At 41.4% G+C, this 26,048-nt stretch overlaps 1 protein-coding gene across 16 annotated transcripts in view; it reads left to right on the plus strand.

The window, feature by feature from the left end:
• Esrrg (estrogen related receptor gamma) overlaps positions 1–26,048 on the plus strand; it is a 538,714-nt gene that overhangs the window by 490,953 nt on the left and 21,713 nt on the right. For 15 of the 16 annotated variants that reach the window (XM_087209790.1, XM_087209791.1, XM_013066531.3 and 12 more), the window contains 2 exons: positions 7,360–7,629; positions 19,570–22,619. In XM_087209790.1, coding sequence (XP_087065916.1) covers positions 7,360–7,629; positions 19,570–19,814 — 515 coding nt within the window. In that variant the 3' untranslated portion in view covers positions 19,815–22,619. Of the gene's footprint in view, positions 1–7,359; positions 7,630–19,569; positions 22,620–26,048 lie in introns of those variants that run through there. The other variant, XM_087209783.1, reaches the window with a different exon arrangement.

A 26,048-nucleotide genomic window follows, 5' to 3' on the forward strand; every position in this document is an offset into this window, starting at 1 on the left:
ATTGGTAAAGTCTTTTGTGAATGGTTACTGTATAAATACGTAAGAGAAGGAGTTAGGTCATAAGATTAAAATGTCCACTTTCAGTACAAATCAAAGAGGACCGGTGGAAGTTAAGAAATCTTGGCAGGGCTCTACCAGGGTGTAAGTGGTTCTAAATAAAGACCTACATAGGGGAAGTGGAAGCAGAGCACTTCACATATAGCCAGTGCCTTTGGAAACATTCACTGCATTCGTGAAAAAGCGCTTGTACCATCTTTGCCGTGCGTTTCTTTTTTCTTTTTTTTTTCCCATTAAGTTTATTGGTACATTTTAGGTATACAATACAGTTACATTCATCATTGGGATCTTGTACCTTTACATTATGCATCTTGGTTCTTATTTTTTTCCCCATTCCCCTGCCATCCCTTCCCTTTTACAAAGACTTTGTTTCCACTTTTTTCCTTTTCTCATATTTTTTCTTTTCCCTTCTTTCCTTTCCCCTACCCCTCCCACTTCCCCTGCTCCTTTAGACCTTTTCTTCCTGTTACACAATAATCAGTTATACGTTTTTTAAAGTACAATATCAAGATCTAGGAGCCCCAATATGTGTCCTAGGGCCCAAGCTGGGCTGGCTTTCCTTGGATCACTGTTCCACCCCCTGTAAGGGGGTGAGCTACTTCTCCACCTGGTCCTGCTAGTCATGGTAGAGCAAGCCAGATTCAAGCACAGGTTCTTTTTCCTGGTAAATCAGAAATGGGGCTCCCAAACCAGTCTTCCCTGTTCGGTATCTGTCTCACCCCAAAGCATCACTGGTAATGACATTTTACAGACTCCTTAAAAAGTCTCGCATTGTTCAGAGTTGGTTTTGTTTTTTCTTTATGGTCATACAGATTTCAGCCATGTAATAAAGGGTAGCTTTCTTGAAAGAACTTTCTTATTTTCAACTTAAAAAACAGTTAAAAGTCTGTAGGAAAAGAACGCCTCTCGATTCCCACCGTTCAGCAGCTCAGCCCGTGTTTGCCTTCAGATGAAGTGCTGGCTCAGATGAAGGGCAGAGAAAGTAATGTGAGTCCAAGTAAGATGGTGGGGAGACACTCAGGGAATGATTTCAGATCTCTGTACTCATTCAGAAGTGGCGGGAAGTGGGTGTGAAAGACCCCGGAGAGGAGCCTTGTGCTCCGTGCGATGTCCTGCACATTCCTGGTATGTGGCATTTGTCTGCCCTGTCACCAGTTTTTCAAGGTAGGTTGACACTCGTTAAAATCCACCCACTCACAGGGAAAACAAACAAACAAAAATCCCTGCCTGGTGCTGAGGGTTTCCTGTGTGGCTCGGTGGAATATTTCTCTTTATCTCATATAATGCAATGTTTCTAGCAAACTGTACTGGGAAACCAGGGAAATTACTTCAGAAGGCCTATACCCCATGCTGGGGTGGGGGGCGGTGCCCAGGAATGAGCCCATTGTTTGTTCTTCTCTTGGGATAATCCTCCCGGTGGCCGGTGGCCGGTGGTCGGTTACACCGGGGGTTCAGTTATCAGTGGCAGTTCTGTCTGGACTTGGATGGGTATCTGTTACTGTTACAGTTGTTTCCCCTCGCTTTAGCTGCTCACAACTACCCAAATCACTTGCTCGATTTTATTGAAGGTGGTTCATTCTGACACACACACATAATATTTATGCCTGTGCATTTGTCCTGGGAAATTGCCTTTCTTTAACAGAATGGCTCCATGAAATCTACGTGAAACCCACTTGAAAGTATGGAAATGGTGACAGAAACATATTTCTTATGGAAGCCACAAATGTCCCAACAATTGATCAAATTAAACAGAAAGGGAGCTCTTTCCCATTTTTGTCAGCTCTTCTGACATTTTGCCCGTACCAGTTCTTATTTCATTTAAATCACTTAAACCTGGACTAGGTCAGCCTCGAAGGACACTTGTAGCCATCTCATCCTTAGGCACTAGATAATTAGTCATGTAGTTAAAAATCAAAAATTTAGTAATATAGAGAGTTTCATTATCATCCCCTTTAAAGAAAATGTTTAAATAAAATGCTTCTGGTAGCACTGTGTGGATATGCCAGCTTCCACTTTGGCAGCGAACCATCTGTGGGTGCTTAACTGTACTCCCAGTGAGCTCCAGTTTGTGAAATACACACACACCCTACACGCGCATACGTAGGAAGAATCAGAGCTGTGTGTTTAGGCAGCCATGGACCAAGTGATCCATCTGACCTTAAGTGAAAAGAGCAAGTAGCTTAGAAATGCAGTGTGAGTTTTTTTCTAACAAGGGGTGTATGCCTGGGTGTCTGACGGTAGCTAAGACCAAAGCCCAGGGCCACTGTTGTTGTTTTCTTCCTGGTTCTTGTAAGCATTAGGTGTGGTATGGGAAAGAAGGACTCTTCTTATGCTACACTTATGCTATGCTTGTGTTGTCTTCTCCGGCCAAACTTCATGTACATGAGTCAGGTACAGTTCCTATATGATGCGGTGTTTGTTCAAAAGCATCCGTTTTGGGGTTTTTTTGGTTTTTTTGAGGAACACAGAGTACAGTTCAAAAAGTGTAAGCAGGGAAATCAATGCCATGATTACCTGATATTAGGAGACACCCTGAAGATTTAAAGTACTTGCTCTGAGTTTCAAGAAAGCAGCTGAGAAGAAAATGCCTAGCAGGGGTTAAACCCAAAGGCCTGAGCTGCAGCCTATTTCTGTCAACACTCTGTTCAGGAAGTAAACATTTATGCTTTCTGAAATGCAAGTGTATTTTTGAAGACTAGCCGTCAGATATTTTTTGCCCTTCACACTTTTAAATGCTTAGCCTTTTTTGTAAGTTGGCTGCAAAGTGCATCCGTTTGCCAGGCTGGGGGAAGAATATACTCGAGGAGTGCTTGTGGCACTACCCTGAGCCTCTGAAGTTTGTGGCTGCAGAAGGCAGAAGGGTGCAGGGAGCACGCTTTCTGCAAGCCGTTACCTCTGGGGTGCCTGCCTCTCGAGAAGATTTTAGTTGTTCCAAATGATGTTGCTCCCAAGTGTCATGCGCTTTACTTGGAACACACTGCAGCACACATAAACACGCTGGTTAACTCCGGGTCAGGGGAGTCAGTCCTCTGAGCACAATGCCTGGGATACATTAAACAGCACCGACTCCAGGACCCAGATGAAGAGAGATCAGAGTTGTCAGAAGTGTGCATCGAGCAGGCAGTGGCTGGCCAGGAAAAAGAAATGCCGAGGTATTGGTGTATTTTAAAAAGTCGTAATACAGCTGAACATTTAAAACCGTAACCTGTCACCCACCCAAGATTCAGATCCCGGGACTATAAAACATGAAGTTCAAATGACACAGCTGCAAAGTGTATCCTATTTCACTTGGGAAAGAGGTTTCTCTACAAAGGTAGCTGAATGCTGTAGGCAGTGAGGACCTCAAACTTGTAACCTGCTAGCTGTAAACTACACGCGCGCACACATGCACACACACACGCACACCCACAGATATACATGCATGCACTCACACACACGCACTGCCTGGTAAAAGCACAAACAAGTGATTATCATTTGGATACAAGTTGGTGTGAGCCAGTAGATAAATCATGTTTGTAGAAAATTGCTTAACCTAGTTCACTAAAACATGCATTTTTCTTTAGGTCTGAGTCCTTCCGGTGTTTATACTTTCCTCAGGTCGATTGATAAGATTATTTTATCCATGTGTCTTTATGGATGCTCAATATAGTTAGCAATCCGGAAGGGCAATAAAATAATTTTCTGGAATTAAAACCTCTATTCTTATGAGTGCACGTCTGCAGTATACAGTGATCGCATTGATTGCGGGGAGCTGATACGCACACATACGCAACTTAATTCTGTTCTGCACCTTCCCCACCCATCCGTCTCTGCTCCTTCCAACTCGTGGCTAACTCCCACTTGGAAAAGCCACGCTTCCAATTTTTGTTCAGTTGTTTCCCCCACCCTTCCCTCCCCCATCCCCCTTCCATCTCGCTTCCCTTCCCACCTGAAAAAGCTCTGCCTGCTTCCTGTTACGTACTTTTTATTTTGGTCTTCACTGATGTTCTGCGTCTCTTACAGAAGAGAAAGCGAAATCCTGTTGACACTGTGCTAGGCAAACCAGGGCTGGGAGCTGCTCCTGAGCAGGGCAGGAGCGCTCCTCAGACCAGCTTGTACATTGCAGGGGTGGTAGTCAAGGGTTAAACTTGGAGACACCTATTTCTAGACAGAGAAGAGATAGAAAACCAGACTTTTATTTTATTTTGTAAAGCATGGGTAGTCCTTTCCTAAAAATTACACTTCCTCTCTCAGCTGAAAGAAAACTTCCCAAATCTTTTGTACCCTCAGCTTCCTGATCAAAACCAAAAAAGTACCTTTTTCTTACCTTTTCTCTCCTCTCTTTATTTCAAGGAGAAATGAAAGGAAAAAGTTAGGTTTGCACAAAGGATAAAGCATACTCACAGAAAAAAAAAAAGCAAATGGCAAGAGCAACCTTTAAAAAAATGAAATTTTATTGCTTTTTGCTTAATTAAACCCCAAAGAGATGTGTGAAACATTGTTGTGGCTGCAAAATTGTTAATTTCTGAATCACAGGGACAAAGGGGCCCCGGTGCAACTTTAAAGTTTCCGGGCACGTAAATGTCGATAGCGCCTTCTCCATCATCAGCACTAAATTCACATTGATGCCTCTTTTCTTCTCCGTATTGATCCTTCCATGAGAACGTAGATTTGTATCTGTTAATTAATGCGTCCTGAAACAGCGTTTGTATTAATCAGGCAGATAAGAAAAATTGGATGCCTGCACCCCCCTGACAACCGTAAAAGTGCTGGCCCTGATAAAATCGTGGTTGGACCTCAATAAAAAAGTTCCTCCTTCCACTCAATAAACTAATCATCCTGCTTTTAATTATTCGGCAGAAAGATGTGTGGAGATTGGGATGTGTAAATCTATTTACTAACAGCGGCGTCTGGGAGGGAGAACGAGGCTGTCCCTGACCGTCTGGCCACACAGAAACTGCTGCTCGTAGCATGAAAAGGAAGACAGAAGCCAGGGCCAACTCGGGTCCTGGCTTCTGCTTGCCACGAATCTTCCATCTGCTCGGAACCATCGTTCATTTCGTGTTGATTCACTTTGCAGAAGAAACCCCTGTTCTTTTTTCTTGAGCTGGACATTTGAATTTGCATTGCACCTTCTTCTTAGGGGATGGGTGCTGCGAAGGGGAGCAGGAGAGAAGAGCACCCTGGTTTTTGCATTTTGTTGTGGGGCGTAACATTCCCCAAGTCAAAAACTCCTGGACCCAAACCGATTCTTAGGTCTTCACGCACGTTTCTTTTCTGAGTCTCAATTCCAAATGCTATCAGTTGCTCCATCTCTAATTTAAGTCCAAATTGCAGTGACAAATACAAGAGAAGGAGAAGAAAAATAAGTATACAGCCAGGCCAAAAGGACCCGTATCAGATAACCCGTGAGCACCTTGACAGTGAAGCCAGGGCCCTGTCCATGCGCTGCAAAGCTCCCTCAGCAAAGCTGGACGCAGCCCAGTTGGTTTTATTCAGCACTTGCTTATGGGTACCCAGTGGCCACCCACTAATTTGCACCCATATTCCAGGAAGTTGTTTCCTTTCTTTACTGGGCTGCAGCTTCTAATACGGTGTGGGATGTGAACCATTTGATGGGAATAAAAATGACAGTGACCCTAATAACCAGGAGCCTAACAAGGCTGGGTGTAGGTAGATATTCCTGGTTTGGGTAATAATGTCTAGAGGGGGCTACAAAGAGGTTTCTTAAGTTGCATTATTCTACCTGTTCCCCGTTCTGTGAAGTACTGGTGGCAGGACTTTGAATCTTGGTACCATCGCTTTCATGAACCATAGGGGTACGTGGTCATTCTTGGAATTCCTCCTCATACCCTTCCTTAGCAGTAAAATACTTCTTTTTTAGGATTCTTGAAAAAAGCATCTGACCATCAGGTATCTTCATGGAGACATTCACATAGAATACGAAATCTTTACTCCTGAGTAGACTGAGCTGAACTGCTTTTTCTTTCCTTATGGAACAAAAGTTTTATTAAAGCTTTATTGTTTGCATGTGTTTTCTCAGACTTAGAAGGGACTTTATATGTACACGTGTGAATGTAATCAATGAGCTACTTTAGATAAAAAATAATGTGTAGTATGGTAAACTAGTGTTCCAATGGAGTTTAGATTTCCCAAATGCAAAAATTAAAGTAAAGCTGATTCACCTGCTCAGGGTGAACTAGCTAGTATCTAAACATTCACTTCAGGATCTAGCTGTTTTCATAATCAATCCACCACACCCAATTACTTTTTAATTCAATAAGTTTATTTATTTATTTATTTTGCTACTGGGGATCAAACTCGGGTCCTTGCACTTGCACAGCAGGCGGCAGAACCACTGAGCTAAATCCCTGACCCTAATTCAGTAAGTTTATTGGTACATTTTAGGTATACAATATGATGACATTCATCATGAGGAATTTGAACCTGTACATGATGTATCTTGGTTCTTATTTTCCCCCTTCCCCTGCCCTCCCTTTGACCCCTCCACCCCTCCCTATTTACAAAGCCTTGGATCCTGTTTTTTCCTTTTCTCACATTTTTTCTTTCCCTCCCCCTCTTCCTCTTTCCCTTCCCCTTTGGACCTTTTCTTCCTAGTTCACTTTATCTATTATGTATTTTACACCCATTTATTTTTATATTTAACGTTTTAACTAAATTGATGCTTAGTAATATAAATACACTGTGGCTTTTCTGTTTGGTGGTGAGGCCAGGGGTCTAGGTATTCTGATCATTTGTATACCAGTAATCATCACTTTCAAAAGAAATTCCTAGTAAACATTAGTGAGGACAAAATAGTCTGTTATCTCATCTGGTTGCATAATCCACTGTCTTGTGACTGTGACAGGAAATGTGTCCAAGTCATAGTCTTGGGTAGCTTGAGCTGTTCGTTTTCCTTTGTGGGTTGTTGTTTTGCTATGTTTTGCTTTACTTTTATTGTGTTCACCGACACCAGTTCTTCAAATTTAGGTAGTTGAAAATCTGACTTCTTGTTACACATCAGCCAGACATCAAATATCGAAGCTATGTGGCATTTGCCTTGCAAGTGCAAGAAAGAACACCATGCCTCTATTATAGGTCCCCCAGCTGTGTCCATAAAACCTACGAAAATACCAACAAACTGAGGCTGGAGTGTGACTTTTCCTTGGCTGTCCACAAGGTGACCAGGGGGAAATGTGAAGGGCTTCTGATCAGAGCTCACATCCTTCCGAGCTCTGTGCAGAGGCCGAGTACCTCGGGAACTAATGTCTCGCTCTGAAGTGATAGCCGCAAAGTAACCTGATCTGCCCATGTCTCCTGCAGGCTTCTCCACACTGTCCCTGGCCGACCAGATGAGCCTCCTGCAGAGTGCTTGGATGGAAATCTTGATCCTCGGTGTCGTATACCGGTCGCTTTCGTTTGAGGATGAACTTGTCTATGCAGACGATTATATAATGGACGAAGACCAGTCCAAATTAGCAGGGCTTCTTGACCTAAATAATGCTATCCTGCAGCTGGTAAAGAAATACAAGAGCATGAAGCTGGAGAAAGAAGAATTTGTCACCCTCAAAGCGATCGCTCTCGCTAATTCAGGTTGGCATTTTGGCATGGTGCTTGTTGAATTTTTTTTAATGTCTGTCTTACCCCTTCTCTTAACCTTTCAGGAATTTACAAGGCCTAGTTTGCAAATTCCATGTGAGTCAGAGACACGATCGTCAGAATAGCTTTCTAGTAAAAAGTTAGAAAGGAGAAAAATACTCTTACAATTATTTTCATTTTACTTGCTCATTGAAAGGTTTACTCCTATTGCATTTACTAATGGGCCCATCACAAGCCAGAAGCTCTCGAAGGAGTAGCAGAAGTCGGCACCCTCGAGACAGAATTCACCCCATTGTTTTCTAAACACAAGTCACTGTGCATGAGCTATGGACCTGCCCAAACTACTCCCCCTCAGAAATACAAATTTGGCTATGGGGAAAATACATTTAGCATTGCTTTTCATTTTGGCTATCAAAGAATACTCCATCTCTTCCATTCTGGAATTCTTCAGAAAGCAGATTCTGCAGAAGGAAGGAGTATTCGCTTGCCAGGTTCCCCCTACTCAGTAAGGGTTAAGAATGGCGGGATAAATGTTCTTTGCATTTGAACTGGAGCATGCTAAAATAGAGAGCAGCCTCTGATAAGTAAAAATCGTTGTTGCTTTGTTGTCTTCCCCTTTGTGCCCCTCGGAATGCTTTATTGTGGTCTTAAGTCCTCCCAGCATTTGCATAAGTTCAGGATAGATCCCTCCTTGAGGACGAGCTGATCATTAGATACCTGTGTGTCAATAACGCGCTCTGATGCTGGGCCTGGACAGTCACACCGTGCCCCTCCATCTGCTTTTGTTGTGACCCTATCTTTGAACTTTATCTTGGTTGCCGGCCAGTAGTTTTCCCTTTAATTACAAGAAGGAAACTGTCAATAAAATCTGTTAAATGGGATGCAATGAGTGGCTTGAATGGGCGGATGGCTATTTGTTCAAATTCTGCAGCATTCAAGGTATTGACAGTTTGTTTTCTGGGGCCATATGTGACAATCAATCTCAGGCTGGGCTCAGCCGCGCTGAAAAATGAAAAACCAGATTGCTTTTGCTTCCTTGTGGATGACGACTCTGTGATTTGGTGCGGTCCTGGTGAGACGAGCCCTTCTGCCCAAATTGCCCCCGTGAGAGCCGGGGCCGCGTGACTGTTTTTAGAAATAATTTTTAATTGATTTTGTAATTAACAGTTCATCTACAATATTGATGCATGAATCTTTGGACTGATAGGAGGAAAATGGTTTTCAACAATGAAGCTGTACCTTCCTATTTGTCTTCATAATGGAGTTTAGCATCGTGCAGCTTTAATTGTCAGTAGAACCTTTCCTTCCTATACCACGTCCCTCTTGCTTCCCTCCCTGTGAAACCGTAACATATGATTCTTTATGACAAATGGCATCGTTGCTATAAAACCCTCAAGAACCCCTCGCCTTGCTGGCTGGAAGATCAAAGTGAGAGATGCAATAGAAATTTCTGAGGATTTATGATTCTGCATGGCCTTTCCATTAGAGCATCATTCATAATTGCATAGAAGACTTTACAGCCATGGTTTGGGGAAGAGTTCTTATTTGATCATCATCAAGCAATTCTAACTTAAAACCTTTACTTGGCTAATGTTTTTAAAGTAGAATAAGCACGTTTCACATTTTTTATGTTTCACAGTCCTTTTCAAATTATTAGCTATTTGTGCATGCTGAGAAATGCTAAAACTTTATCGTTAAAATAGCTAAAGGTTTATAATTTCAGTGTTAGATGTATATGTAATGGTAAATGTTATAATTTAGAGTGCCTTAATTAGTAGCAGCATTTCTGTTTCTGTTGCTTAGAAGTATAGACATTAATATTGTTGATATATAAATGTTCTGATCCCACATACTCTGCTGTTGAGGAAATGACCTATTTTATAGTAGTGACTGATGATTAGAAAGTATTTATTTAAAGAGCTTGTTAGTTTGTTTTTCTTGTTTTAAGCCAGAAATAGTTAACAAGCTCTGCTTTTTCTCCTATTCTAGTTGAAAAGCACTGCTTCTCATGGAACAAATTTTCCTACAGATGATTGTAACATTTTTTAGCCTCTCAATACCAAGAATTAATCAAATCGGACTCTAGACAATAGAAAAAGTGACTAAGTGTTGTAAAGACTATTTTAGTCTCTAAATTCTACCATGTTTCCAATGTGGCAAACTTTTTCTCATCCACCCAACCCAGAAGTCCTACCTTTTTAGCTTGGAGTAAGCACTCAGTTGTTTTCTTTCGTACTGTCGATGTAAGGCTGTTTTATTCCACGTTGACCATTGCTTGGAGGACAGCCATAAAATTCAAGATTAAATCCAATGTAAGTTTTTAAAGACTGTTTGTGAATATATCAGTGTGAAAATGTCTTAATACTTTTCTTAGACATTGTAGAAAACTCTTGGATTTTTGTGTAGAACTTAGAAATTGCAGATTAACCAAAATGACTTCTTAGACCAAAAAAAAAAAAAGTCTGTTTTTTCATTAGTTATGTAGATATCTTACCTTTCCCTGTGTGGCCGTAGGTGCTTTAACAACCACATGTCTCATTTATCCAAATTCCACCTTATTTTAAACATCTGTCTTTATTCAGTAATTATACATGTTCTGCTTGTGCTTGGGAAACAGGCAGTTGGCTTCCTGATAATGGCTGTCATCTTTTTTGTGGCTGTGTTTCTGTCATATGAGAATCTAGGAAGACTTAGAATAGCAGAACCTCTCGGAGAGAACCTCATGTTTCCTATCTTCAGGTGTCTGGGCCACAACAACAATAGATCACGAACTAATACTGCAGTTCTCACACTCAAGAATTTGAAAAACCTAAATAATAGTTCCAGTGATGTTCGAAGATGAAACATTTTCAGGCTCACTTAAAATGTCTGTTCTCTTATTTTTGAGCAATTGTGACGCCCCTGATTCAGCTCTGTGGAATCAGATTTAAAAAGAAAAATCTAGGTCACAATTTGAACATTGTGATTCCCTGTGCATACACGAAGAGGTTACAGTGATGTCTGGAATTCTTTCCATTTGGGGAATTGTGTGATTAGTTTTAATTCTGTATTAGAAGATACAGTGAAATACTGCTGTAAGTATTTTGGGTAGGGTTATGCGACAAGAGTCTAGTTACTTGACTGGTTCTATCGATTCTAAAGAATTTGTTGAAACTATTATCACTGGTTTCCGGGTAGGATACTCATTTTTACATACTGAGAAATTAAAAATAGTTTAAGATTACAAATCACTGAGGTGTGATCATTCTCCTGCTCATGCCACAAGACTTCAGGCTCCGTGGCTGCCACTCACCTCCCCACTCTTGTTGGCTCTTGTCCCAGCCTTCACCTGAAGCCAGGTAAGCCTTCTGTTCAGAAGTAAATATATCTGAAGTCAAGTTTTCTTTTACTTCTACATAGTATTTCTGGAATAATAGCTCCTACTGCTAGAAAGCTATAGGTAATATTTTCACCGTCAACTTAAATCCTGAGTAATTAATTATATCTTAACAGTATTCTGTTGTTCTTGAAGAAAATGGGATGTGTGCAGAATTGTGTCATTTTCAGAGATAGAATGTCCGTGATTGCTGCAGGAGACTGGAGTGAGGGCCGTATTTAACTAGGACATTTGGACTGTCATTTAAGGTTGGTCTAGACTTTCTCAGTCTTTATCCATTGTCACTCCTTTAGGGGAGCCTTTGTTTGTTTGTTTTTTGTTTTGTAGAGACAGAGTCTCACTATGTACTTCACGTTGGCCTTGAACTCACCATGTGGCCCAGGCTGGCCTCAAATACATGATAATCCTCCACTCTCAGCCTCCCGAGCGCTGAGATTACAAACATACCCCACCAAAATTGGCTAGGGGAGACTTTTTAGAAAAATTTTTCCCTAAGAGCCCACCAATAAAATATTAATGCCACATATGTACTACATATGTTTCTATGGTATGTATTTATACATTCTACTCAGAAAGATATCTTTCCTACCATCCAATTCCCAATTTCATCTCATTTGAGAATACGTGATATACCCACACAAGTGCTTCGTTATCTGTAAAGTAAGGCAGGTAAATTAAATAATGTCTAATATTCCCTCAGCCTAAAATATCTCAGTTATTTACTTTCAAGTAAAAGTATTGAATTTGGTCATCTCTCTATTGAGAGAAAGAGAATTTGTACTGTAGAAACATTAACATTTTCATGGATCTAAATTTTTTTTAAAAACTTCAGTTAATAGTATCTACTGTGTTCTCATCTGATTTTACTAAAATTTTAACTAAATTCTCCTTAATAGTTTGGAAATAGTTTTCATTATCCTTTTTCAGAATCTTTTTTAGAAATTTCTTTTTTAGGTTTCTGCTGGGGAATCTCGTTTGATCTCCACACCACACCCATGTGGTGGACATGTCTCCTACCATCTTGTAGATATCAGAAATGAGCTGATAAAGACTGTGGACACCATGAGTCAGATGACTGGACCTTCTGTCCCTTCCTACCGATAAGCTATTTCTATTCCACAAATACCTAGGTACTGGGTCATGAGAAGCCACTGCAATTTCATATCCACCAACCTCAGTGAATATTTTACACTGATTTTAGAATGCTGTGTGCACCTCTGTATTTGCTCTCTTCTTGTAGGTACAGGGCAGCTGCCTCTGTGAGGTATTGTTCCAGCGCCCACTCACCCACCCATGGACGTGAAAATCTGCAGACTCAACTCCCTCATATGAAAAGATGTGGCATGCACCCCCCGCCCCCACGCATTTCCTTGTGTGTTCTCACGCACCCAGAGATGGCGTATCACACCTTATGTAATTTAGATGCCAGGTGCATAGTTGTTATGCTACATTGTGTAGGGACCACTGGCAAGGGAAAGCCTGCACATGTTCAGTACAGGCACAATTTGGTTTTTTCAGATAATTTCTACGTGAGGTTGGTTAAATCTATGCATCTGTAAGCCTTGGACAGGGAGGGAGGACTACTGTGAAACCACCCAGAGAGCAACACACAGAGTTGAGGATGAAGTGTTTACCGGGGTGTGTGTATGTATGTGTTTTAGGGTTACCCAGACTGAACCATAAATAATCCTAACAGATAAGTAAAAGAAATCACAATTGTAACTTTCCATCTGTTAGTCTACTTTTCTTTGATCTTTGTTACTAAAGTCTACTACCACTCCTCAGGTTATTTTCATTTGATTTCAGATACTCTCTTTGGGAAGTAAATTTAAATTATTTAATACAACCCTTAAATTTCATACATATATATATATATATATATTTCTCCCATTTCACATGAGTGTAAGAAAATCGATATCTATATCTACATTTTTTTTTTCTGCCTGGCAGTTGCCAGGCAGGTGTGGTGCCACTAAGCTACATCCCCAGCCCATATGTATAAATTTAAAGGATGTGTGTGTGTGTTTGTGTGTGTGTGTGTGTGTGTGTGTATATATATATATTAATTAAAAACAAGCTGGCTCTGCTGTCATACACGCGGATCTTTGTGCCTCGGCTTGGGACAGGAAGCACATGGTGCAGATATCTCTGTCTGCCCTTCCAACCTGGGTAATAAGCTCATAAAGTACCCTGCAGTTGCTCTACCTCCAGGGAGAGACTCTTAAGTTTGCTTTCATTCATAGCTCTTAAGGTAAGGAGCAGCCTGTCCCCAAAAGGTCACTAGCAGGTGCAGGTTGTCACAGTACTCACCATCCAAGTTGGTAGCAAGCATCACTCACCGACTCTAATTATCTTCACCACTTCCAGTAAGTAGAGTGAGAACGCTCCCGGAAAAGTGTAAGATATGGAGGGAGAGGCAACAGCGGTAGGGAGATAGACAGGAAGCCCGGGGTCTGGGAGGGCAGCTGGAGGAGAGGAGCTGTCACCACGAGGTTTTGTGTGGTTTGGAGTTCATAAAGACAGCGAGGGTGGTCTGTGTGGTTGATACAAATGTAGGAGGAACCCGGCTTTGTCGCCAAAGCAGGCAGTGAGGGAAATAGGCGTCTGGAGCCTCAGGGAGCATGTCTTCATGGACAGCTCCGAAACTGAAAGTTCTGCTCTTTCACATGTTTGAGCACAAATTCAGAATTATCACTATTGTTTTCAATATTAGAAGTATAAGTTCTACGGGTTGGGAAAAAACTAAAAGTTGTCTGTTTAGCCAGCCTCCTCCTTGGTGTGTGAGCACCTTCTTTGTTATTTCTGTGGTGTTTTTGCTGTTTGTCGGAGTTCCCTCGGTCCCCACCTTGTTGACAGTGTATGTCTGTGATGCGTAATAAACACATTCGTCTCATCCTGGGGAGTTGGAACATAAACCTACACATCCAATCCTTCTGCTTCTCCTTCTCCTCTCCCTCCTGGCTCCCCCAGCACCAGACTCCCTTCCTGTCCACATAGTCTACCTTCCTGACTCTTGTCATCTGTCTTCTATTTCGCTCTTTCAGTTACTTACACTTTGGGATTTTCATGTAGGAGAAACATGATATTTAACCTTCTGTGTCTGATTTATTTTTGATGCACCACTGTATTGAAGAGACCCCCCTCCCATCAGAAGTTCCTCACTCCCTTTCTCTCCGTCATTCTCACCATTTTAATGAAAAACACAAGACTGCATGACTTTGTATGTTTATTAGCTTCCTATGCTACTCTTAAAAATCACTGCTAGTTGATGGCCTTAAATAGCAGCACGACACTGCTGGAGGCCATGAGTCCAAAGTCACTTTCACTGATTGTAAGACAAGGAATGGACAGGGCAAGGTCCCTCTGAAGTCTGTTTCCTGCCTTCTCTGCTTCTGGGGTCAGCTTCTTTGCATTCTTTGGCTCCGGGCACCTTCTGCCATCTTTAAAGCCCAGGTGGAGCACTTCGCCTTAATGGCAACATCACTAACTTCTCTCTTCCGCTTTCATGGAGTGCCTGCCTGGATAATCTAGATTAATCTCCCGTGTCCACAGCTGTGACTCAATAGTCCCTGCAAGTTCACTCTGCATGGCTTCCAGACATTAGGACCGGAGGTCTTTGGAACCATTTTTCAGCTTCCCACAGAGAATATGTAAGGAAGGCCAATCAGTAGTACTTTTTTGGTGTACCTCAGAAATCCCCCAGTGTCTTGTCCTGATCTCAACCTGGCCCTTCCCACGAAAGTAACCACATCTTAGAAAAAAAAAAGGTGCCAGATATAAAGTCTTGATTAGAAATCAGCAGACTGAATTGTAGGCAGATGGCAATAGCAGCCACAGAAGATTTGAAGATTTTAATCTCTCTCCTAAATCTGTTCTTCTTGAAAGTGCTACTCCGAAGTTTATAGCCATCACTTCTTTTGTGTTCCATTATGGTTTTGTTACTAAGTGTGTATCCTTCATTGCTACACCTTAGTCTGGCTCATTTTCAAAAAATTCTTATGGATGGATTTTTGAGTCCCTGAATTTAAAATCTAGATCTACCGGTTCTTCCTTCACTTTCATTTTCTTTTGTTTAGTGAAGAACCCAGAGCATTTGACCTGTAGAGTTTCCATAGTCTAGACTTTGAAGATTGCAGCTCACTATGTTGCTTTGCCTTTCCGCTTTGTACAAACTGACACTTGGGTCTAAGACAGGATCAGACTGGGTCCTGTCTCCATGTCACCTGTAGGTGGCATGTTGTTCTCTGGGGATGCATCGTGTCTGGCTGTGTCTCTCTTGGTGACGCCAGCAGCTGTGGATAGTCATTCCCTAAATTTATTACTGAGATTACAAAATGGTGATTTGGAATTTTGTCTCTTTTTCTAATCAGTATGTGAGGTATTTAGAATAATACTTTCTCTTATTTCTTACTTGGTTACCAGTGATATGGCATGTATACAAAAGTATATAAATGCTTGAGTCCCTCTCCATATTTATCACTTTTCAGAATGCAATAATTAGTGCCCTATCTTTTTAATGTCGTTATAAAAACACATATTCAAACATATTTAATGGATTTCAATCGGTTGCAATTATAATCCTTTTCAAAGCTGAAATTATTTCATTTTTGTTCAGTGGGAACCCTGTCAGGTTGGCTTCTCGGAGCTTTCAGGATGGCAGAGTAGCAGCTGTGCAGATAGGTTCCATGGTATTTGGTGTAGATAGAACCTTCATGCGCGTTTTAAACACCTTGGCCAGGGCCTAACCAGATGACAGCCTGGGTGGTGGAGTCCAGAAGGGTTTGGGCATTCTTCTCAGGCCCCATCAGAGCTCTGACAAAGAAGCCTGAGCGTGTGTGTGTGTGTGTGTGTGTGTGTGTGGATGCTTTGTCACCTACTTGTGTTGTAAGTGTCCATAAGTTCTTAGTTTTGCCATCATTTCCCTGTTTCTCTTTAATATACAGGTGTGTAGATGTGTAAAGCCACCACGTCCACCTTGTCTTTTAGAAAGCAGACCTTACTCTGTCCCTTCTACCCTGATCTGTTTCGACAGTCGAATCAGCCCCACCCCTGCTGCTCTTCTTCCTGGAGACGATTTACAAACACCAAAGCACCAGCACGGGTCCCACGCACGGCACAGGCACCCCTGCATGTCAGTGTGTGTTACATACTAGCCTTGACCCTAAAATCACTGTATATTTCTAATACTCAATCCTAAAAGATTTACCACCATCAAGAAAGTATTGCCAGGAATGAGCTACAAGCGCTGAAGACAATTCCCTAGTAGGACTTGGGCATTCTGGAGCAGCTAGTCCCATGCCCACGATAATTATTTTTTTTTGTCATGGAGGAGGGCAGTGTTTTATTCCAGGGAAGGTGAAAAAATATTTTCTTTTTTACTGGCCCTAAGACTCTGAATTTTGCAGCTATAGATATAAAGGATTTTTGCTTTCTTCCCAGAGTAAATACATGATCCAAACTATGATTCTGTTCATTAGATTAAAATAGCCAAAGTTATGGAAGGGTTCTGTTTTATCATTAGATGTTGAAGACCAATATATGGATGCCAGTATATGTAACATTTGCACTCTGCTTACTTTTTGAAATCTTGTGTCTTTTTAAATAACATTCATTTGTTTTATTGTCCAGTTTAGTAGTTCTCAACCTTAGCTTGACAGAATTGCCTTGATATTTTAAAAATACTGCTATCCTGGATCCAGCCCCAATGTTTTGATTTAATAGGTTTGGATGTGGGCCCAGGTCTCTAGGCCCTTCAGTAGCCCTGCCAGGGTCTTTAATCTGCAGCTCAACCCTGTCTAGTTAGTTCATAAAGCGATGATCTCCATTCTGAATCTTAGTTGGTTTCTATTAGCACAAATATTGGTAGTTTCCTTTGAAGCGTGGTTAAAAAGAAACCAACACTAACAACCAGAGCTAAATAATTAGATAAATTAATGCCAGTTTTGTTGAACTTGGCATCAACATGTAAATTTAGTCCAAAGAACAAAACGAATGAAAGCCATAGAGCCAGAACTTGAACTGGGACCCCTAATGGAGATTAATATTTTCTTCAGCAGTCTGCCAGCTGAATCATGGTCTAATTAAACAGTTCAGATTTAGTGAGTTTGCATTTAAAGTATTAGCAGATTTGAGAATGGGTAAAGCTAAAATGAGTTAGAATCTTTTCTGTAAATGGGAAGTTAAATTATCAGAGTAATTTGATTAAATCATTTTTAAATCTCTCAAGCTAAATCACAGCCTTTAAAGAATAGTTTGAAGTCTTAATTGCTGTTTGTGAGCATATCTCTCCGCTATTTGTTCTCGCCTCATTTCCTGTGACATCCTCTCATATATATCCTGCCAGGCAAGAGCAGTGGGGAAGGGATGCCGTGGGGCGGAGACTGGGCTCGCGGCCTTAGCCGACATCCAAGTGCTGGAAGGGGCACCGTAGGCAAAGTGGATCCCTGGTTGTTTCCAGCCAGGACCAAAGGACCGAATTTGGAGGCGGTAGGGGAAGTGTGAAGAAGACACTAGTTCTGTCCCTTGTGAAGGAGACACTGTACACAACTGGAAATGCCTTCATTAGGAGGGCACTGCCGCTGGAGAGGGTCACTGCAGTGACCACCGGAAATGCTGTGTTCACTGCAGTGCCCCAGCCGCCTTTCGTTCAAAGCAAAATGTAAGCCTGACCACTGCACTTAGCTCCAGTGCCACCTACCTGGTGGGGCCGTTTGGAAATGAAAAGAAGCTAAGGTTTCCCGAAATGGATGCTCAGTAGATGATACTTGTCATTTTTATTCTGTCTTTGGGTTTAGCTGGAAAATAGTTACCTTGTTTTACTTCTGTTTTGTCTTAGAGGAGGTCATGACCTTAGTCCCAGGTGAGTTGGATGAGTCTCCTCTCCATTCCCTTCAGTACAAGGTCTTAGGATATTGTCACCTAGGGACTCACCACTGGGGTTCCCGTGTGCGGGGTCCATTTCTCCTTCAGACCGCTCTGAGCTGAGAAAAGAAAAGAAAAAATCAAGGGGCCTTGTGGCCCTCATGTCTGTGGCTGTTTCCATGACTGACATTACCAATCCCGACACCTTCCAAAAATACGAGCACTTGTTTCCAACACAAGACCCTGTAGGGGGTGGGGGGACTCAGCGGAGGAAGGGAGCCAGGCAGGAGAGGAGTAAAGAGGGAAGCGGTCCTCACAGAAGGTCCTGGGAGACCAGCTCCACTGGAGGAACTCCGTGTTCCGCCTTTGCTGAGCAGGAGTGGAGTTTTGAGCAGTAAAGACTCTAAGTGTTATATGCCTGATGACTCAAAATGTTTTGAAGAACTGTATCATTGCCTAATGTAACTAGTGGCTAGTTCACAATAAAATGATTCAAAATGACAATGTCAAAGAAAAAACGATCAAATACACAAGTTTAAAAGCATGTTACTGCCTATATCCATCTATCTTTAAATCACTTTGCCCATTTCTTTTTTGTATATTTAGCCACTTAATTTTAATTACTTTTCCCCTTTTCTGTTTGTGAGATTCATGAATTGTAGGGAAAATTGGGCTAACTGCATATATCTTAGAGCTCAGCGATCTCAGAGAACTAGAATTATTAAACATGAAGAATCCTCCAAAGACTCCATTATGAGTAATTAACAGATAAACTGTCATCAGAATCAATAAAACGTGCTAACTGATTCAAACTTGTATATAATTAAGTGTCTTTTTCAGCGCTGGAGCTGTAACTTATTTTTTCCCACTTCTCACATTTCTCACAAGAATAATTGTGGCAACCTTGTTAACCCTTCCTTGCTCAGGTGAATGCGATTTTCAAATTAGTTTTTCGAGCCAAAGTGCACCTTCACAAATGTGAAAAAATATTTCCCGACTCAGTAATCTAAGGACAACATTTTGTTTTCAAGCAAGGGAATAGAGTATATCAGGGCGCGCTAAGCAACTGTTACCAGTACCTTAAAATTCGAAAAGGATAGAGAATGTGTTGTGCTTCAAGATAGTGCTGAATTCAATGCATTCACGTGGCTTTGTTAATTAAGATCTTAATCATCAAGTTTTCCCCCCTTTGGGAACAGGGGTGTTTTGCAGGCAAGATCGGGATCTTAAACTTTACCTCAGACAGCACTTAGCATAATACTTTTAATAGATGGCCTTCTGGAACTTTTGTTGAATGAATGAATACATGAATAAAGGCCATGCATAAGATAGCCATGATTATAATCTCCTAAAAGCAACTGTTCTCTTCCTCCGTCTGAGGAGGAAAATAATGGATCCTTTATAATAATTCCCACGTCCAAACCTAGAATTAGAAATCACTTTTGGGGGGGAAAATAGAGGTATTTTGAGAAAGGCGCATCTCTGAGCAAAGCGCCGCTGTGAGCTGAAGCAAGTTCAGAACCTGATACACAGCGTTTTGTCGCGCGCGTTCGCGTCTGCGGTGCATGGGGCTGCTGCCTGGTGGGTCCCCTTCTGCTGGGTCCCTTCTGGCGGTGGTGTCTGTAGGTTTGCGACTTGCAGTTCCAGGGGTGCTCTGCATAAGGGTGATCGCGTGTGTATTCTGCTTTGTCGCACAGACTCCATGCACATAGAGGACGTGGAAGCCGTGCAGAAGCTGCAGGACGTGCTCCACGAGGCCCTGCAGGATTACGAGGCGGGCCAGCACATGGAGGACCCGCGCCGGGCCGGCAAGATGCTCATGACGCTGCCGCTGCTCCGGCAGACCTCCACCAAGGCGGTGCAGCACTTCTACAACATCAAACTCGAAGGCAAGGTGCCCATGCACAAACTGTTTTTGGAAATGCTGGAGGCCAAGGTCTGACTAAGAGCTCCCGGGGCCTTCCCACTGTGCACGTTGAAAAAGGGAAAATTAACCCAAGAGTGATGGCGAAGAAGCTTAGAATTTAGTTAAGAACTAAACAGATATCAACACAGACTGCACTGATACTTGAGCAGCAAGACCATGAAGCAGCTTTCAGACTCCTCCGTAGGTTCCTGATAAATTCCTGTCTACTTTCTCATCTTCCTTCCCCCTCCCTCGTGCTCTCCCTTTTATTTTCTTTCTCTCCCTTCTCCGCCTCCCTCATTTTTGGGCTTCCTTAATTATTGGTTTTAGCTGTGGCATTTCCTTCCTTCCTTCCTCCCTTCCTCCCTTCCTTATTCCCTTCCTCCCTTCCTTATTCCCTTCCACGTCTTCTCGTACCCTCCTTCCGCTCTTATTTTCTCCCTTCATCCTACAGTTTAAATAACTCTAAATTCTAAGAGAGTGCTCCTTCCTCCCACCTCTCCTCCCCCCTGCTTTGCTTTTCTTTCCGCTTCCGTTCTTTTGCTTTTTTCCATCCCCCTTTCCTTTTCTCCCTTCCTTCTGCTGCTGAACTCTTAAAAGAGGTCTCTAAGTGAAGCAACATGGAAGCCAGCCCTGCCAAAGGATGGAGATCCATAATATGGATACCAGTGAGCTCATTATGAACTGGCCCGTCCCCGGTGACTGAGGAATCAAAGAGAGAAGCAACGTACCTAGAAGGACCGTGCGACACAGTGAATTGACTGAGTGCAGTATTAGATTTCACGGGAGCAGCCTCTAATTAGACAACTTCAGCGACGATGTTGCATCGGCTGCTTCTTATCTTTGCTTTTCCATCTAGATCAGTTACAGCCATTTGATTCCTTAATTGTTTTCCCAAGTCTTCCAGGTGTTTGTTAGTTTAGCTACTATGTAACTTTTTCAGGGAATAGTTTAAGCTTTATTCATTCATGCAATACTAAAGAGGAATAAGAATACTGCAATTTTGCGCTGGCTTTGAACAATTATGAACAATAATGAAGGACAAATGAATCCTGAAGGAAGATTTTTAAAAAATGTTTTGTTTCTTCTTACAAATGGAGATTTTTTTGTACCAGCTTTACCACTTTTCAGCCATTTATTAATAAGAGAATTTAACTTACTCAAGCAATAGTTGAAGGGAAGGTGCATATTATAACGGGTGCAATTTATGTTGTGTACCAGTCTGGTCCCAAACATCGATTTCTGTACCTGAGCTCCAGTTCACCCCCATCACTGACACCAAGGATTAGATTACACCTGCAGGGCCTCCGGCATCACTGCGTCCACCCCGCACGAGGGGGGGTGCGGAGCCCTAGAATGATGGCGGGCACCTCTGTCCCCGAGGGCGGCCGCCATATGCCTTCCAGCTGCCCTGGTGATAGGAAGGAGATGCCGCCCGTCCACAGGGCTGTGGACCTTGTCTCTGAAGGAACGATGAGCCAGTATTCACGTAAGAGGCAATAAGGCAAATGCCAGAAATTTAAAAAAAGATCATGAAGGACAGCAGATGCCTGACCAAATTCTAAAACCTGATCCATATGAGTTTATTCATTTAGGAATGTTTGTTTCAATTAATCTGCAGTTTTTACCAAGAGCTAAACCAATGTATGTGCTTTTCAACCAGTATTGTTACAGCATGAAAGTCAGTCAGGGTCCAGACTGTTAAGAGGTGTAATCTAATGAAGAAATCAGTTAGATAACCCCGAAATCTACAGTCGCCTAATAACCAATGAAGAGAACCCCCCCCATCCAACGCTATACCAATGGACCAGTGTTAGTAGCTGCTCCCTGTACTGTGTGAACAGTCTTTATTCTATGTACACAGATGTAATTAACATTGTAATCCTAACAAACAAAAGAAATGTAGTTCAGCTCTTCAATGTTTCATGTTGCTATGCTTTTCTGAAGTTTATGTTGCATTCAGAGACTGTTGTCTTGTTCTTGTGGTGTGTGGATTCTTGTGGTGTGTGCTTTTAGACACAGGGTAGAATTAGAGACAATATTGGATGTACAATTCCTCAGGAGACTACAGTAGTATACTCTATTCCTTACCGGTAATAAGGTTCTTCCTAATAATAATTAAGACATTGAAACTCCAAACAAGTATTCATTATGAACAGATACACATCAAAGTCATAATAATATTTTCAAAACAAGGAATAATTTCTCTAATGGTTTATTATAGAATACCAATGTATAGCTTAGACATAAAATTTTGAATATTTCAAGAATATAGATAAGTCTAATTTTTAAATGCTGTACATATGGCTTTCACTCAGTCATCTCTCAGATGTTGTTATTAACTCGCTCTGTGTTGTTGCAAAACTTTTTGGTGCGAACTCTGTTTCCAAAACTATTGCTACTTTGTGTGCTTTAAACAAAATACCTTGGGTTGCAGTTTCAACCCAATGCTAGGAATACTGTGTATCTATCATTAGCTATATGGGACTGTATTGTAGATTGTGGTTTCTCAGTAGAGAAGTGACTGTAGTGTGATTCTAGATAAATCATCCTTAGCAATTCATTCAGATGGTCAATAACTTGAAATTTATAGCTGTGATAGGAGTTCAAAAATTGGCACATCCCTTTAAAAATAACAACAGAGAATACAACTCCTGGGAAGAAAAAATAAAAGGTGCTGATTCTATAAGATTATTTATATATGTAAGTGTTTAAAAAAGGTTATTTTTCAGAAAGTTTGTGCAGGGTTTAAGTTGCTACTATTCAATTACACTAGATATAAGTAAAATATCTGCAATATATACATCGTCTTCACTGTATCACATTAAAGTACATGGTACTTTAAGAAGTAACTGCAAACACAGGTGGAGATCTGTTAAAACAATGAGATGTAGTTTTTAGTGTGATGTCGACATTGCAAAAGAACAAGTATCTCACACATAGGAAAGGAAAAGAACAACCTTAAAGTGTAGATCTAATAAAACTGCACAGGCTTTAGGGTGAATACTCATCTTAACCCTCTCCTGAGGGAAGTTTTTTAAAGTTTCAAGCAAGACCATTTACTTAATGTGAAGTTTTGGAGAGTTATAAAGGTGTATGTTTTAGCCATATGATTTCTTTTTATTTTGCTTCTTTTAGGTTAGTTCTTATTTAAAGATATGATTGTGTGACCCCTCATAGGTACACCTGTGTTTCAATCAGATCAGGTGGTTGTATTTATTCCACTATTTTTCATTTAAATGATAACATAAAAGATATAAAAAATTTAAAACTGCTATTTTTCTTATAGAAGAGGAAATGGGTGTTGGTGATTGTATTTTAATTATTTAAGCGTCTCTGTTTACCTGCCTAGGAAAACATTTTATGGCAGTCTTATGTGGAAAGATCGTAAAAGGACAAAAAAAATTTAAACTGCTTATAATAATCCAGGAGTTGCATTATAGCCAGTAGTAAAAATATAATAATAATGATAATGATAAAACCATGTCTATAGCTGTAGATGGCTTCACATCTGTAAAGCAATCAATTGTATATTTTTGTGATGTGTACCATACTGTGTGTTCAGCAAATGTCTGTTTGTGTAAATGTATTTATTTTATATTGTATATATTGTTAAATGCAAAGGGAGATATGATTCTGTAACTCCAATCAGTTCAGATGTGTAACTCAAATTATTATGCCTTTCAGGGTGATGGTAGAGCAATATTAAACAAGCTTCCACTTTTGACTGCTCTGTTGTGGTGTGTTGCTTTTCCTGTGAAAGAATTCAATCCATAAACACTGCTCTTTGCTGCTTCAGTTCAAAGAGGGGCTCTGAGTACCTGTTCCCTAAAAATAAAGTAGGAGTTTAAATAAGAGCTATATAAAGGCTTGTCAGAATGAATTCTAGGGTGCCTTGAGACATTTTGCATATTTAAGAGTATGCAAAGTGTTCCGTGGCACATTAGAATTCATTCTGACAAGCCTTTATATAGCTCTTATTTAATCTTAAAGCATCTCCACATCATCCTGCATTACTCAAAATCATCGCCTCTATGTCACTGTCATAACACAAAACTTTCCCCCTATTTTAAGATCATATTAAAACCTGCGAGAGATACCCATTATTTCCCTCTATCAACAATTAAATCAGGCGCTGGGGCTGCGTGCGGTGCGGGCTGTCTGCCGGCTGCTGGCCCGGGCTCGCCACGGAAGGAAGGGAAGGAAGGAAGCAGCGGCCGCAGAGCTCGCACTGCAGCGCGGAGGAGGGGAGCTGCCCTGGAATCCAAGAGGGCTCAGCAGCGCTGCTGACAGCAATGGCTTCTCCTTGCCTGGGACACCGTGCGAGGTCGCAGCCCTTGCTGCTGGGGTCAGGCTGCAGCCCAGGACCCTGTGGAGCCATCGCCAAAGTGCTAATCTGTGCTTCCCTGGCTCCTCCGCCTGTCATTGTGTTCCCCCCTGTGCTTCTCACCCTTCAGAGGTGGCCGCTTCTCCAGGGACCGGAGCCAGGACACAAAGGGTCTCCGAGCCGAGTGGGCTTGGGAGCCGAGGCTCCCTGACCCACTCTGAGTCCGCCCGGCCCTCCAGAGAGCCCGGCCTCCCTTCTGCTTTAGTGTCCTCCGGTGGCAATAGCTCAGCAGAAGCTGACGTGCTTTAACTCGGATATTTTTCAGTACTTGGGTGGAATTGACACAATAGAAGATACAAAAACCTAAGAAGAAAAATCATACCTGTGATCTTCCAATGAGGTCTTCAATATTTTAAAATACATGTTAGTCCCATGATTTTTTAAATTTTTATTTTTTGAAGACCTAATTCGCTTTTATTAGCAATTCATGAGTCAGGTAGGGGTCACGTAAACCGTAGATGACTGTTTCACTGGCCTGGCAGAGCAGTTCTTTTTTTTTTTAATTAGTGCATGTTTGCGATGCATAATGATAGCATTCTTCCTGGGGAATTGGTACGTACACATGTGGCTTCTTAATCATGCTCCCCTTTTTGTGGCGATGGCAGGGTCCTGGAGGGCAGGGATAGACACATACTTTTAAGAGCCCAAGTATCTGAATTCTATCACCTTTTAAAAATTTTGAATTATTCCAGGAGAAACTTCCTGGTACTGACATTTTTCACAGTTGTGTCAGATATACAAGCAAATTAAAAAGTAGGATGTTGATGTTTTCATATGCTGTATTTTTAAATGTAGAAACAAGTCTTGCTGACAATGGGTTATATATTTGTTGTAAGGAATCGTTTTTATTTTTGCTAGTTGTTTGTGAGCCATTTCTTTTTCTTAAACCAGTGGTTCCCGACTCGTCTACATATTGGAATCATCAGGGAGTGTCAGAAATCCCTGCTGTCCCATCCACAGAGCCTGAAATTTCTCTGGTGGGATTTCTCTGGGATTTCGAGATGTGGCCTCGCTCTGGAATCTTTAAGAAAGGCAGATAGGGATGCCATTGCTCTACATTTTTGTACTTTTCTCAAGCCACGCATGTCCATAAAAGCAAAGACTTTAATACATCAGCTCTAATTTTTTCTTACTTAAAAAAAAAAAGACGAAAAAAGTTACCTTTTATTAACTCACAAAAATGAAATATACTTTGGTTTGGCTTTCCATTCCCAACTGTCACCTCCAAAAGACATGGGGAACACATTTCATTTGTTGACTTTCAAGCACTATTTTTGATTATTTATCCAAAGAAAAATGAAAATGCCTGCTCAAAAAAGCTCACACTTTTTTTTTCCACCTGCACATTTGGCCCTCTGATGTGCTTTAAAATTAATTTCCATCTGGCTCAAAATCCCTGTTTTTCTGTACTCCAAAACAAAAAAGCAACAAAATTAGAAGATCTGATTTCTTGGTGAGTTTTCTCATCTATATTTTCCAAGCTGTTGGTTTAGGTAAAAGGTAGAAGGAGAGGTAGGAATGACATAGGATAGAGACAAGATATTTTGCCCTTGGGACTCTGCAAAAACTTCAAGTATACTTTGGTTATTTAAAAATTGAACTTGTGATTAATGTGGGAAAGAAAAGGGAGATCTGTATAAGGCTTTTGTCTACAATGGTTTACGGCGCGAATGGGCAATTCCATAGTGAACTAGGCAGGGAAGTGTTTAAGATGATGTGCCTGGATCTTTCAAATCTCTGAGTCTAGCTTCTTATGCCCCTTAGTAGTGTGGGGAAAAAACCAAAATGAAACAAGGAGCAGTATATTGATTGTCCACTGCATCTTATTATAAAACAAAATAGAAAAGAAAGGAATTTCAAAATATAATCCTCCTTTTCCAGGA

Source organism: Heterocephalus glaber, unplaced genomic scaffold (assembly GCF_053883595.1).
Source record: "Heterocephalus glaber isolate CG9 unplaced genomic scaffold, H.glaber_assembly_v1.0 deba00001067, whole genome shotgun sequence".
Classification (NCBI taxonomy): domain Eukaryota; kingdom Metazoa; phylum Chordata; class Mammalia; order Rodentia; family Bathyergidae; genus Heterocephalus; species Heterocephalus glaber.